The sequence below is a fragment of the Clarias gariepinus genome, chromosome 14, assembly GCF_024256425.1.
Source record: "Clarias gariepinus isolate MV-2021 ecotype Netherlands chromosome 14, CGAR_prim_01v2, whole genome shotgun sequence".
NCBI lineage: Eukaryota > Metazoa > Chordata > Actinopteri > Siluriformes > Clariidae > Clarias > Clarias gariepinus.
Window position 1 is genome coordinate 32,276,818 of NC_071113.1, and position 13,123 is coordinate 32,289,940.

The 13,123-nt window shown below is 41.1% G+C and overlaps 1 protein-coding gene across 1 annotated transcript; it reads left to right on the top strand.

Moving 5' to 3' along the window:
* Positions 1-2,717: 2,717 nt before the first annotated feature.
* Positions 2,718-8,149, top strand: LOC128540915 (cdc42 effector protein 4-like). The gene is made up of 2 exons (XM_053510910.1): positions 2,718-2,924; positions 6,253-8,149. Exon 2 carries the CDS (start codon positions 6,514-6,516, stop codon positions 7,273-7,275), a length of 762 nt encoding a protein of 253 aa, XP_053366885.1. The 5' UTR covers positions 2,718-2,924; positions 6,253-6,513; the 3' UTR covers positions 7,276-8,149.
* Positions 8,150-13,123: the final 4,974 nt, after the last annotated feature.

A 13,123-nucleotide genomic window follows, 5' to 3' on the forward strand; every position in this document is an offset into this window, starting at 1 on the left:
TGTACTCACAAAGTCATTAATTTAACAGGAGGGCTGGTCTGTGTGTGTGTGAGTGTTTGTGTGTGTGTGTGTAAGTGTTTGTGTGTGTGTGTGTTGGGGGGGTTTCCTTTCAGCGCGTGCGGGGTACAGAGCGGGCATCCGAGACAATACGGCTCAGAAATGCGCATGCGCAAAACTTCAGCCTTTAAAATGACTTAGTGATGGGAAGTTCGAATCATTTTAGTGACTCGGTTCTTTGAATCTAGTTCATCAAAATGAACGAATCTTTTTCTGAGTCATTTCGTTCTTTTAATCAGAAATAAATTAAAATTTTGCGTTCTTAATAATAAAAAGACCCCCAACACGTCTACATACACTCATGTAGTCTATAGTTCCAGTTGTGAAAATATTACAATGCAGCTAAGGACATATTATAATAAACAGAATGAGTAACTCACCATCATATCTTCAGTCGGAGTCGTTCGTTCTTTTGAATCTATCGCACCGCATAGCGTCTATGGGAGTCACGTGACAAAAGAACGAACGACTCGAGACTTGACTCATTGCTGAGAATCGTTCATTTCTGTTTCCTTTACGAATGAAATAACAAACTATAGACCGATTTCAAACCTTTCGTTTATATCAAAAATATTAGAAAAAGTAGTATCAGCTCAAATATGCACATTCTTACAGGAAAACAACATCCTTGAAGAATTTCAGTCAGGTTTCAGGCCCCATCATAGTACAGAAACTGCACTAGTTAAGATTGCAAACGACTTGTTTTTAGCTTCGGACCAAGGCTGCATCTCAATACTAGTCTTACTTGATCTTAGTGCTGCATTCGACACTATAGATCATAATATTCTCATAGATCGCCTACAAAATCATATAGGTATTCAGGGACAGGCATTAAAATGGTTTAGATCATACCTGTCTGATCGATACCACTTTGTAGATCTAAATGGAGAACCGTCTGGTGTAATGCCAGTGAAATATGGTGTCCCACAAGGGTCAGTTTTAGGACTTCTACTGTTCTCAATATACATGCTTCCCTTGGGAAACATCATTAGAAGGCATGGGATTAGTTTCCATTGTTATGCTGATGATAGACAATTATATATCTCATCAAAACCAGACGAAATACCTAAGTTGTCTAGACTAACTGAGTGTGTCCAGGACATAAAAGATTGGATGACTGATAACTTTCTTTTACTAAACTCAGATAAGACAGAGATATTACTCATCAGCCCAAAAACCAGCACACAACAGCTTTCACAATTCAGCCTGCGTTTAGAAGGATGTACTGTTACTACCAGCTCAACAGTAAAAGACCTGGGCGTGATATTAGACAGTAACTTGTTCTTTGAAAATCATATTTCCAATATCACAAAACCAGCCTTTTTCCATCTAAGAAATATCGCCAAACTTAGGAGCATCTTATCCGTATCTGATGCAGAAAAGCTAGTTCATGCATTCATGACCTCCAGACTGGACTATTGTAATGCATTACTAGGTGGTTGTCCTGCATCCTCAATAAACAAGCTACAGTTAGTCCAAAATGCAGCCGCCAGGATTCTCACCAGATCCAGAAAATATGATCATATAACCCCAATATTATCATCCCTGCACTGGCTACCTGTTCAGTTTAGAATTAATTACAAAATAGTATTACTTACATACAAGGCTTTAAATGGTTTAGCTCCCACATACCTAACCAGTCTTCTGATACGCTATAATCCACCACGTTCCTTAAGATCACAAAACTCTGGACTTCTTGTAATTCCCAGAATCTCAAAATCTACAAAAGGGGGCAGGGCATTTTCATATTTAGCTCCAAAGCTTTGGAATAGCCTTCCAGACAGTGTTCGGGGCTCAGACACAGTTTCCCAGTTTAAAAGTAGACTCAGTAGATCTCTTTAATCTGGCATACGCGTAACTCATCCCATAACCTCATACTCCAGTACATCTATTCTGAATGGCAAGTACGCTAATTCTCTCCATATGTTCTGTATTTTTCTACCCATCCTGAGGCATCCAGAGAAGGACCAGCTCCAGCTGGATTCTGCTTTATGATGGTTGGAGCTACACATCCTGCTCCTGTGCTCCCAGTGATCCAGACCCCATCTGCCCTCTGCACCTACTGACTCCCTGTGCTGAACTAGACTTCATGTTAATTTAAATAACTTCTGTTATATTGAACTTTCACCTGCACAACACACATGATGTTATTTCTATCTGTTATCACCCAGATGAGGATGGGTTCCCTGATTGTGTCTGGTTCCTCTCAAGGTTTCTTCCTATTACCATCTCAGGGAGTTTTTCCTTGCCACCGTCGCCGTCACCCTTGGCTTCTTCATCAGAGACATTTCATTCATCATTCATTCATCTCGTTATTATCTAGACACATTTTCTCACACATACACAATTTTATTATTATTATTATTATTATTATTATTATTTAATTTTTTTAAATGAATTTCTTTTATTTTTGTGAAGCTGATTTGAGAAAATGACCATTGTTAAAAGCGCTATATAAATAAAATTGAATTGAATTACATAACATACGGAGCTTTTGCGATGCGTTGCGCATGCGCACCCAATAGAAAATAAACGAATCACTCTTCGAGACGACTCGTTCATCTGAGTCACGTTAAAGATTCGTTCAAAAAGAACGCGCATGCGCAGTGTGGAGTCAAGCGTTGACGGCATCGTACAGTAAATCCCGACAAGCGCGCGCGCGCACACACACACACACCGCGGAGAGTAGAGGAGTGTGTTTACACACACACACACACACACTTTTAAACCTGATGTTTTATTTGTTTTCTTTAAAAAAAGTTTTTAGTTGGGATTAACCTCAGAGACCGGAGTGTTTACACACACACACACACACACACACACTGAGGGAGAGAGAGAGAGAGAGAGAGAGCTCCACTAATCACACGGTAAGACTGACTGAGTGTGTGAGTGTGTGTGTGTGTGTGTGATGTTAATGATATATTAGACTGTAAGTGTAGGTATGTAGAGATGAGTGACACACACACACACACACACACTGTATGTTTTTGACATCACCTTCCTCACACACACACACACACTCACACACACACCTCATTACAGGAGCTCCTGTGTTCTCAGTAAAGACACTGTGAGATTAATTATTGTATTTGAGGTGTGTGTGTGTGTGTGTGTGTGTGTGAGAGAGAGAGAGACAGAGTAATGATAACGAGGTCTTGGTGTGTGTGTGTGTGTGTGTGTGTTTGGACCCTTGGGGTGGGGGGAGGGGTGATGTAAAATACTTTGTGTGTTGAAATGATGAACCGGTTTATCTCACTGTCAGAGTGATGTAGTCCTCAACATTCCAGCTGTGTGTGTGTGTGTGTGAGAGAGAGAGAGAGATTCTTATCTGCTGGTTGACACAAATACCAGAAACATGAACAGCGTTACGGGTCTATATCTCTTACACACCTGTACAGACGCCGTACACACCACACCTGTCTGAGGTGGAGTGAGTGTGTGTGTGTGTGTGTGTGCTCCTCAGGTCGGGGGTCTCGGGGGGGCCGTGAGGGGTGAAGGTGCAGCGGCTGATCTGTGCTGGATTTACATCCCTCATCTCTCACAACCCTAATTCCACACCAGTCACTCCAATCACTCACTCATCTTCTGTACCGCTTTATCCTGCATTTAGGGTCGTGGGGGGCGGAGCCTATCCCAGGAGACTTGGGCACATCCTGGACAGGGTGCCAACCCACCGCAGGGCACACACACATACACACTACCGGCTATTGGGGAATGCCAACTAGCTTAACCCGCATGTCTTTGGACTGTGGGAAGAAACTGGAGTACCCGAAGGAAACCCACCAAGCACGGGGAGAACACGCAAACTCCATGGGAATTGAACTCAGACCCTGGAGGTGTAAAGCGACAGTTCTAACCACTACACAACTGCACCACGCTCTCTCTGGACTATTTTTTCTGGATTAAATTTGTTTTATTTAATAATAATTCTAGCGGATGATGTAACCGAGTCACACGCTGCTCAGTAACAATGTAACTTTGTGTTTCATTTAATGTGAAGTTAAATGTTAAACTCTTGTATTTAAAGTTAGTTTGTGGTGTTTAAATGCTGCGCTCGGTTTTAAGTGAGAAAACTAATGTTATAAGAAACATAATTATTACTGATATTAATTCAGTTGTGAAGCTGTGGAATAAAACTAAGGTATAAAACTTTTAATTTTTTATTTAAGTTTAAATTTTAATTTTTCAGATTCAAGGTCCTAAAATTCCAAAAGTTAAATCAGGATATTTATAAAATCGTAATTCTTAATGAATTGTATTTTGAATAAAATTAGCACAGAGGTTTTTATTTATTTATTTGAATGGATAAACAGTAGTGCTGCAAACTGGAATTGAATCCTGACATGGAGCTGGACTTTAAATTAATCACAAAAGAAAGTATTATAGGTGATGCGCACACACACACACACACACACACACACACTCTCGAGGATTTTTCTAGAGTTTATCAATCATTTAATCTCGACATGGGGTGATGGTGGCACTCTGCTGCTACACACTCGGGCTCAGCAGGGGTTCTGTTCACGTCAGCGTCTCTGCCTCTGTCCCTCTGCGGGGAACATCAGGACGTCCAACGCTCCTCCAGCTCTCATCGTTTTATAGACACACACAGTTTTCAGAGCAAAGAATGTGGATTATCTACGCGACAAGATGATGTTGACTGCACACACACACACACACACACACTCTACAGGGTGTGACCCAACACATGACCAGAGGAGACGGAGCACTCGTGTCTACCCCGCTGTAATGTCTCGGCCCTGCGGCTCTCACACACACACACTGGAGGATGTGGAAGTGGAGGACTGAGTCACACTGAGAGCAAAACCTAAAGTGAACCAGGTCGAGAGCTCCGCCCCCTGCCTCGTTAACTCATTAACTCGCTAGAGTAGTACGCTAGGTGGACGCTAGGTCACACACGTCCCAGATCATGTAAAGCTGTGTGTGTGTGCGTGTGTGTGTGTGCGTGTGTGTGTGTGTGTGTGTGCACACACTCGTACCCGCGAGTATTACTGGGTGTTTCCATCCAAACGCGTGGTATGTGTAATCACTGCGGTTTCTAGCTGTGTGGTCCAGAGTGTACACACACACACACACACGCACACACACACACGGTGTTACTTAATAATAGCACAGAGAAAAGGAAGTGTGTGTGTGTGTATAAGTTTGTATCACAAAAAAACTCCGTAATGCCATAATGATAAACGGAGAGAGTGTGTGAGTGGATGATCCTGGTACTGACACACACACACACACACACGTGAAGTGTGTGGCCTTAACTTCTCTCCTGCCTTCACTCATACACACACTTTTTTTATAAATGGAGTGTGTGTGTGTGTGCGCTTACTCAGCCATAGTGTACACTCTTTATTTATTCCTCCCTCTCTCGAACACACTCACACACACACACACACTCACACACACACACACACACTCTCCTGTCCTGAATGGAGTGTGTGTGCAGTTACTCAGCCTTTATAAACAGGTTCTATTCATTCCTCACTGGCTCTTTGTTATTGTGTGAATGTTTCATCCTGTGACTGCACACACACACTCACACACACACACACTCACACACACACACACACTGAGTCTGTTTAGACTGTGTCCATGTTAACCGTCACATGATTTAATCAGGAGCATGAGAAAGAGTCTCTGATTGGTCTGTATGTTAATGTGGGCGTGGTTTAGTAACCCTCAGCCCCTCCCCCTTTCTCTCAGTTGTTAGATTCAGTTCCTCATTCTGTTTATACTTTTATACATTTACATTTAAATCTTTTCTTTTATTGTGTTTTCTTTTTTCTTTTTTGCTTTCTTTTCTGTTCTGGTCAAAGCAAGGACTCTCTCCCTGTCTCTCTGTCTTTTTCTGTCTCTCCCTCTCTCTCTGTGTGTCTCTCCCTGTCTCTCTGTCTCCCTCTCTCTCTGTCTGTGTGTCTCTCTGTCTCTCCCTCTCTCTCTGTCTGTCTGTCTCTCTGTCTCCCTCTCTCTCTCTGTCTGTCTCTCTGTCTCTCCCTGTCTCTTTGTCTGTCTCTCCCTCTCTCTCTGTCTCCCTTTCTCTCCTCTGTCTCTCTCTCTGTCTCCCTTTCTCTCTCTCTCTCTGTCTGTCTCTCTGCCTGTGTCTGACTCCCTTTTTCCCCTTTCTATCTTATCTGTACTTAATGATGGTCATGTCTCACTCTGCCTGTCCTCCCTCAGGTCCTGTAGTGGAGCTGTAGGACATCCCCTCCTGGATGTTTTGGACCATACCTTTTACACCTACAGGATCATTTAAACCTTTTTTGTGAAAATCGTACCAGATGTTTAAAAAACGGACAGCTGTGTTTTGTGACATCACTTCCTGAAGGTTGTTGGCTCTGAGCATTGTACACAGAGTGCTGATCCCATTTAACAGGAAGTCACGTTCTAACTGAACTCAGTAAAGAAGGTGGGCGTGTCGCACAGTGTCGGGTCGTTGCCATGCCGATCCTGAAGCGGTTGGTTTCGGGCTCGTCCGGGTCGAAGCGGCGCTCCCGTTCCGACCTGACGGTGGAGATGATTAGCGCACCGCTCACTGATTTCCGGCACACGATGCACATCGGGCGCGGCGGGGACGCCTTCGGGGACACGTCGTTCCTCAGCACGCCATGTGAATCCGCCAGTCAGGGGCATAAGAACGGGTTTCTGCCCCGCAGGTCCAGGGGCAGCAGACGCTCGCAGTCTGAGAGGAACTCTAGCGCTATGAGCTACATTCTGCCGGCTAACAGCGCGCTCTCGCTTCCTTACGCAAGTGAAGATCGAAACGTAACGCGCAGCATTCCTAAAAGCAGCTCCTTAAATTTCACAGAAACGAACGAAAAAACAGAAGTGATGGATGGGCGGAGCTTAGAGATGGAGGAGCGGCGCTTTGGGGAGCCCTGTGACCTGCCGGTGTTCACACCGCCCTCTGGTGGAGGAATGAAACATGCCGAGTCCATGCTGTCCTTCCACATCGACCTCGGGCCCTCCATGCTCGGAGACGTCCTCGGGGTCATGGACCAGACGGAGCGGGGACTCACAGAGGAGCAGAGAGGGGCGAAGCCACGCCTACCCATCAGTGTGTTTACATCCAGCCCTGGAGTAAAGGAGGAGAAAACACCAAAGGGACGTGAGAGTGAGACTCGTAGCCCTACATACAGCGTGAACATCAACGACAGCGACTTCCTGTTCATGGACGAGGACGAGGACGAGATCAGAATGTGAATTCATCAACACTGATCAGGGCGGGGGGACAGCAGCGTCTCAGTCGGAGCAGACATCTTTATTATTACGTCCTACACACACACATTTTTGTTGTCACATCCTCCGGGGGCAGGGCTTCATATTTTAAGATTATTGTTTTAAGATCCTTATTTAAGATCATTTTTTTGTTTGTATTTGAGGTGGTAAAATGTTGCAGTTCCTTTATGATCCTGCAGGTGGTGCTCTAAACTATTCACACCCTGCCAGGCAGCACAGTGTCATGTGATACGAGTGAATTTTTTGCCAAGTTTGTTTATAATTAAACAAAATCAAAAAATTATTATATAAAATCAGGATATTTATGGAACTGTGATCCTGTAAGTGTGTGCGGCAGCCATCTTGGATTTCTATATGAGATGACTCGATTCGACCCGACCCGACCCGATATCATCACACCACCTTAAATGGGCCGCGCTACACAACCCGTACGTTCTGTGAGGTGAAGTGATTTTCTGGAAATCCACCTGCAGTTATTGACCCCTGAAAGAGGTTTACTGTTAACTGTGTGTGTGTGTGTGTGTGTGTGTGTGTGTGTGTGTTTTAGCGAAATGCTAGCCATTATCTAAAATATCTACAAAGTCATTTATACTAATTCTTACAGTAATGTGTGTGTGTGTGAGACGTGTCTTGTTCCTGATGTGATCTTATACACACAAACACATCAGTTCATCATACTCATACATCATATTTATCGTTCCTCTTTCAGATCAGTGTGTGACGCTTTTACTTGTTGATTTTTCTATCTTTATAATGTTTAGAGTATAATAATGAGTACTGACCTTTTACACTAAACATATAACAATCTATTTTTATTAAAATGTAGAAAGCTGGAGAACTTTTATCATGTGTTTCAGAAGGATTACAGTTTATTTTTGTTAATTAATTTGTGTCCACAGAAACCAGTCACAGGGACGGATGTCTCTTATATACAAATGATCGCAGGTTTTAGTGAACAAAAATAAGAGCTACAGCAGTTTATATATTAATTATAGTTTACTTTGTGGTATTGAAACATGTTTAGATTTATGTTATCTCTCAGCATATTACTGTTTTATAATGACAGAGTTAAAGTGTTGGACTGACCTACTGAACATCAGACATTATCCTAGGTGTTTAAACCACAGACACCAGCACACTACACCACCTGGTCACTTTATTAGGAACACCACCCTAATACTGCACAGCAACACCCTGACCTTTCACACCAGCCTGAGTTCTTCATGGCTTCGGGTTCTTATGATGATGGAAACGTTGCTTTGAGCTTCAGGTCTGTTGTGACACAGTGGCACCCTCTCTGCCCTCCTCTGTGCCCATATCATCCTGCCCATGTGATCTGTTTAAATAAAGGTGTGAGCACAGAAGACGGTTCCACTTCATAACTGTCAGGATGCATTGGACCGTTGGACAGTTTTTCTGTGGCGATAATCGCTTGAATAATTTTAGGACTGAAATGGCCACAACCAAATTTAGACCCAAATCTCCATCAGTTAACAGCTGGTAACCTCAACAAAGTGGACTTTATAGTAGATAAAGCGCATTTCCTATGATTAGGGCCGTCCCTGTACATCTGGGGCCCCTGAATCCAAATCATACAACCAGCTCCTGTGTGCTGTTATAACCTTTATGAATTTGATTTGCACCTTAATTACCTCAACATTAATTACAAACTCACTGAAACTGACTGACCAAGTGCACGTGCCATTTTTCTTCTACTTCATGTTTGTCTGAATGCTTAGTGTTAAGATTTTTTTAAATGGCATTAACTGTGTTTGTCCACTAGGCGGCTTCAAACCTCCAAAAGTTTGCTCTTGAGGATAGAGGACAGGGTTAGATGGAGGCAGATGATTCGATGAGGCAACCCCTGAAAGGGAACAGCCGAAAGACAAAAGAGAAGTTATCTCGATTCTCTTTAATGCATCAGTCACAGTCTCCTCTGGTGCAGCGCTGCCTCCCCCACATTCATGTTGTCACATAATTCTTTTATTTGGGTAAAATATTAACAGTGATCTCCGACTGCATTTTGGCTCACTGCAGGAGTTTATTTATGATGGTGATGTTGGAAATGATACCAAGACCAGACCACTGTACATATTTGACCACCAAATGAACCTGTTACTTCTGCTGGACCTCAGCTTCTATTTAAATGGGAGTTTTATGTCTCTGCAAACCGCTTCAGTCCATACTTGGACAGATCTGATGAGCAGGATCAATGGGTGGAGGTGGAGCAGAGTTCCCAGAAGACCTTATCAGAAGTTACCATTGGAGCTTTAGGGTAAAAAAAGCTTTTTTAGCTTTTTGTATACAGACAATGTGATTTTCCGGCAGAGATAAAGACACTGTGGGAACAAACAGGAAGCTGTCACCCGAACCAGCCACAGGAGACATGAAGCTGTGACACTGTGTGGGATGATGATGATGATGATGATGGCTTGGTATGAGGGAAAAACAGTAACATTTATTGTGTTCTTAATTTTGTAGTATTCTTAGTTTAAAGCATGATCATAATCGTTATAACTAACCCTAAAAGGTAAATTTATTGTGAAAAAATGCATTAATTTATCATTGGCAGCATACAGTCAACTGACCAACACTACCTGCTGTGGTCTCTTCTACACCTGGTCCAGGAGCGGCGGTAAAGTGAAAGTAACAATTGTTTTACTGCAGTAAAACATCTGATGTGTGGAGCAATTATAGTCATAAATCTAACATGTGTAACATGCAGAGGAGACACAGCACGATAACTCACACAATGTAACATACGAGTACAAGACCTTCAGTGTATTGTGATTTTTGGAACTTTGTTTATTGGCTGTAGTAGATGTAGCTTTATGAACCAACGCTTTCCTCATCTCTGGTTGTGTCAGAAACATGAGCTGGTGCTCCACCATAAAACTTCATTATAGCTCCTGAGAATGTGGTTTATCAGAATCAGAATCAGCTTTTATTCGCCAAGTATGTTGACACACACACAAGGAATTTTATTCTAGCTGTTTATCTCAAAGTTCAGACCAACATAAAACGTTATACACAGTGAGTACAAAACATTTAGTAACTTTAAAGATTCAATAAAATGGGGAATCCTGAGTACATACAGATGTACATAAAAGTCTACATAAAGTGAGTGTACAAGGTATACAGCCATGGTGTGTGTCACCTATACTGTACTATATTAAGTAGTGCAGAATAGCAAGGAGTACTAATGTACAGTAGGATGTAGGGAGTTTGTAGAGGCATGGTGGCGCTTTTACACACTATACAGCACCAGATGTTTGATTAGTGCAAATAACTAATGTACAGAAGGGTGTAAACATTTTGTAAATATAAATAAATAATATTTATTTAAGAACTTTTTCCACAATTAATCTCATTGTGAAGAGAAAAAAATACCAATAAAGTGTACATTAATGTGAGTTCAGGGGTAAATTATGTTATTTACAGTACATTAATATGCAGCTTTAGCTTAGCATGGATTTGTTTCATTTGCTAACTAAACAATTTTTTAAACTCTTGTTTACTAGTGCTAATTTTGTCAACTATTTTCTTCTTTGTCTTTGTCCCGGGGTAAATGTCCCTGTGAGTTTTTATCATATTTAGCTAATCTTATCCTATTTTTATTTAGTTAAGTTTTAGTCAAGGGAGGCTTTAAGTATTTTCATCTAGTTTTAGAAATTTTTAATAAAAATAAGAAAGTTTAGTAAATTTTTTTGATCATTTTAGCAATAAGATTATTATTAATTAACCCTACAGTCAGTCTAGTCCAGCCAAACCCCATTTTTAAGTTTTTTTAAGAAAATAATTATCTTAACATTTTAAAATGTATCTTTTTATCTGATGTTTTTAGCTAATTATATTTCTTTTTAACATCACAACAACTGCTACATGTCCATGTTTTCCAAACTACAAAACAATAGGAGTCGTACAGACAATACAGTGTTTTAAAACTCTTGTTTTGTTTTGTTTAATATAAATTTACACACTTGGCCTGTTGTAGCTCCTATAGGTGACAATCATTCACTAACTTATTAGATTAATGCCGTGGTTCTCAAAGTGTGGTGAATACAGACATGACAGGTGGGGCGCAATGAACGGGAGGGAATTAGTGGAAAATAATAGGAAAGTACCTATTCTAATTCATGCTTTTCTTTATTGACAATAAAGATCGGACACTCGAAACTAAACAATCACATGCAAAGAAATGGATCATTAATACAAGTACATTAAAATAACATCAGACAAAAAGTGGAACCATAGAGCAACAATAACGGTTTAATGTTGTGTTAATTGCAGAGGAACAATATATAAGGAAACATTCGGTATTATATATGTCATTTCATTTATTCCAGTGTGTATGCTGATGTTTCTGTATTTTTGTTAAACATTAATATTTTATCAGGCAGTACTAGTCTGGCATTTCTAGTTTCCAGTGTGGCAACAAAGTTGCTTTTTGATCCTTCAGGCGCTGAACAGAAGGGAAGATCAATATCGTTCTACGCTTTTTGTTGGTGTGCGGTTTTTTTTCGATGATCCCTAAATCATTCGTTGTGCCGTAGAGAATAATGGTGTTTATGCTTTTAAACATGTATAATTTAAGGCGGATGGAGCTTAAAGACAATGTAGAGAGGAAATATATCTGGGTATCTTATTCACGGGTTTATTTACGCAGCTATTGAATTCGGAGATGCGAATATCAAACTAACTTTACCGCGGACACAAACCGGGTCAGTAGCGCACTGTATGTAGTGAGCGAAATAACGTCAATACATTTGTTACATGGACCACAAAAAAGCAGATGATTCAGCACTATCAGCCTAATCAACCAAAAAGCCAACCGAAAGGAAAACATGATGAAGTCTATGTTGAGGAGAGACCCGTGTGTGTTTTGTGTCTTTAACCGCTGGCAGCAGACAGCATGAAACTAAACAAAGTAAGAAGACACTTAGAGACAACACACCCCAGTCACGTTAATAAGCCACTCAACTTCTTTGAAAGCAGAATACAGGCGGCAGGATAATCACATGGTAAAATCTGAATCAGTGGACAGCGAAGCACAAATTCAAAGTTGCATAAAAAATTTTCCAGTGCAAGAAAACTAAAAACGATTTCTGAGCAGCTAATCCCTCCGGGTTCCGTAGATATGGGGTCTATAATGCAAAGATAAGTGACGAAGTAAGCCTGTTATAACAACTGCACGTGTATTTAATCTGTTTTGAACTTGGTGTTATTTAATCTTTTTGGTTTAGAAATTGATTTTTTAATAAATAGTACACTTGGCTGATTTCGTTATCATTTTGTTGACGAGTGGGGCTTGAAAATTCGCCCACCCCCCTAAGTGGGAACCGACAGAAACTGTTTGAGAACCTCTAGGATAATGTGTTCAGCTATAATCTTTAATCTTTATGAGGTTTATCTATAAAATTAAATAAAATACATCACAACATAATTTTATCACGTGGTAACAGAATCACAACAGAGAGGCTGTAAAACTGGGTGATTATTATCTGTTCCCCCCCTGTTTCCCCTCCGATATTACGACACGTCGAATTTTTATCTCCGGTTCGATATAAAGAAAATGTTTAAGGCTCCATACACGGCTTTAATCAAACTTCACTCATGCACACACACACACACACACACACACATATATACACACACACATATATACACTGGCACACACACACACACACACACACACACATATACACACACACACACATATATACACACACACACACACACATACACATATGTATACACACTGGCACACACACACACATATACACACACACACACACATATACACACACACACA

Bases quoted from the DNA above. Each gene is read 5' to 3' on its own strand.
- LOC128540915 (XM_053510910.1), top strand. From the start codon at position 6,514: ATGCCGATCCTGAAGCGGTTGGTTTCGGGCTCGTCCGGGTCGAAGCGG.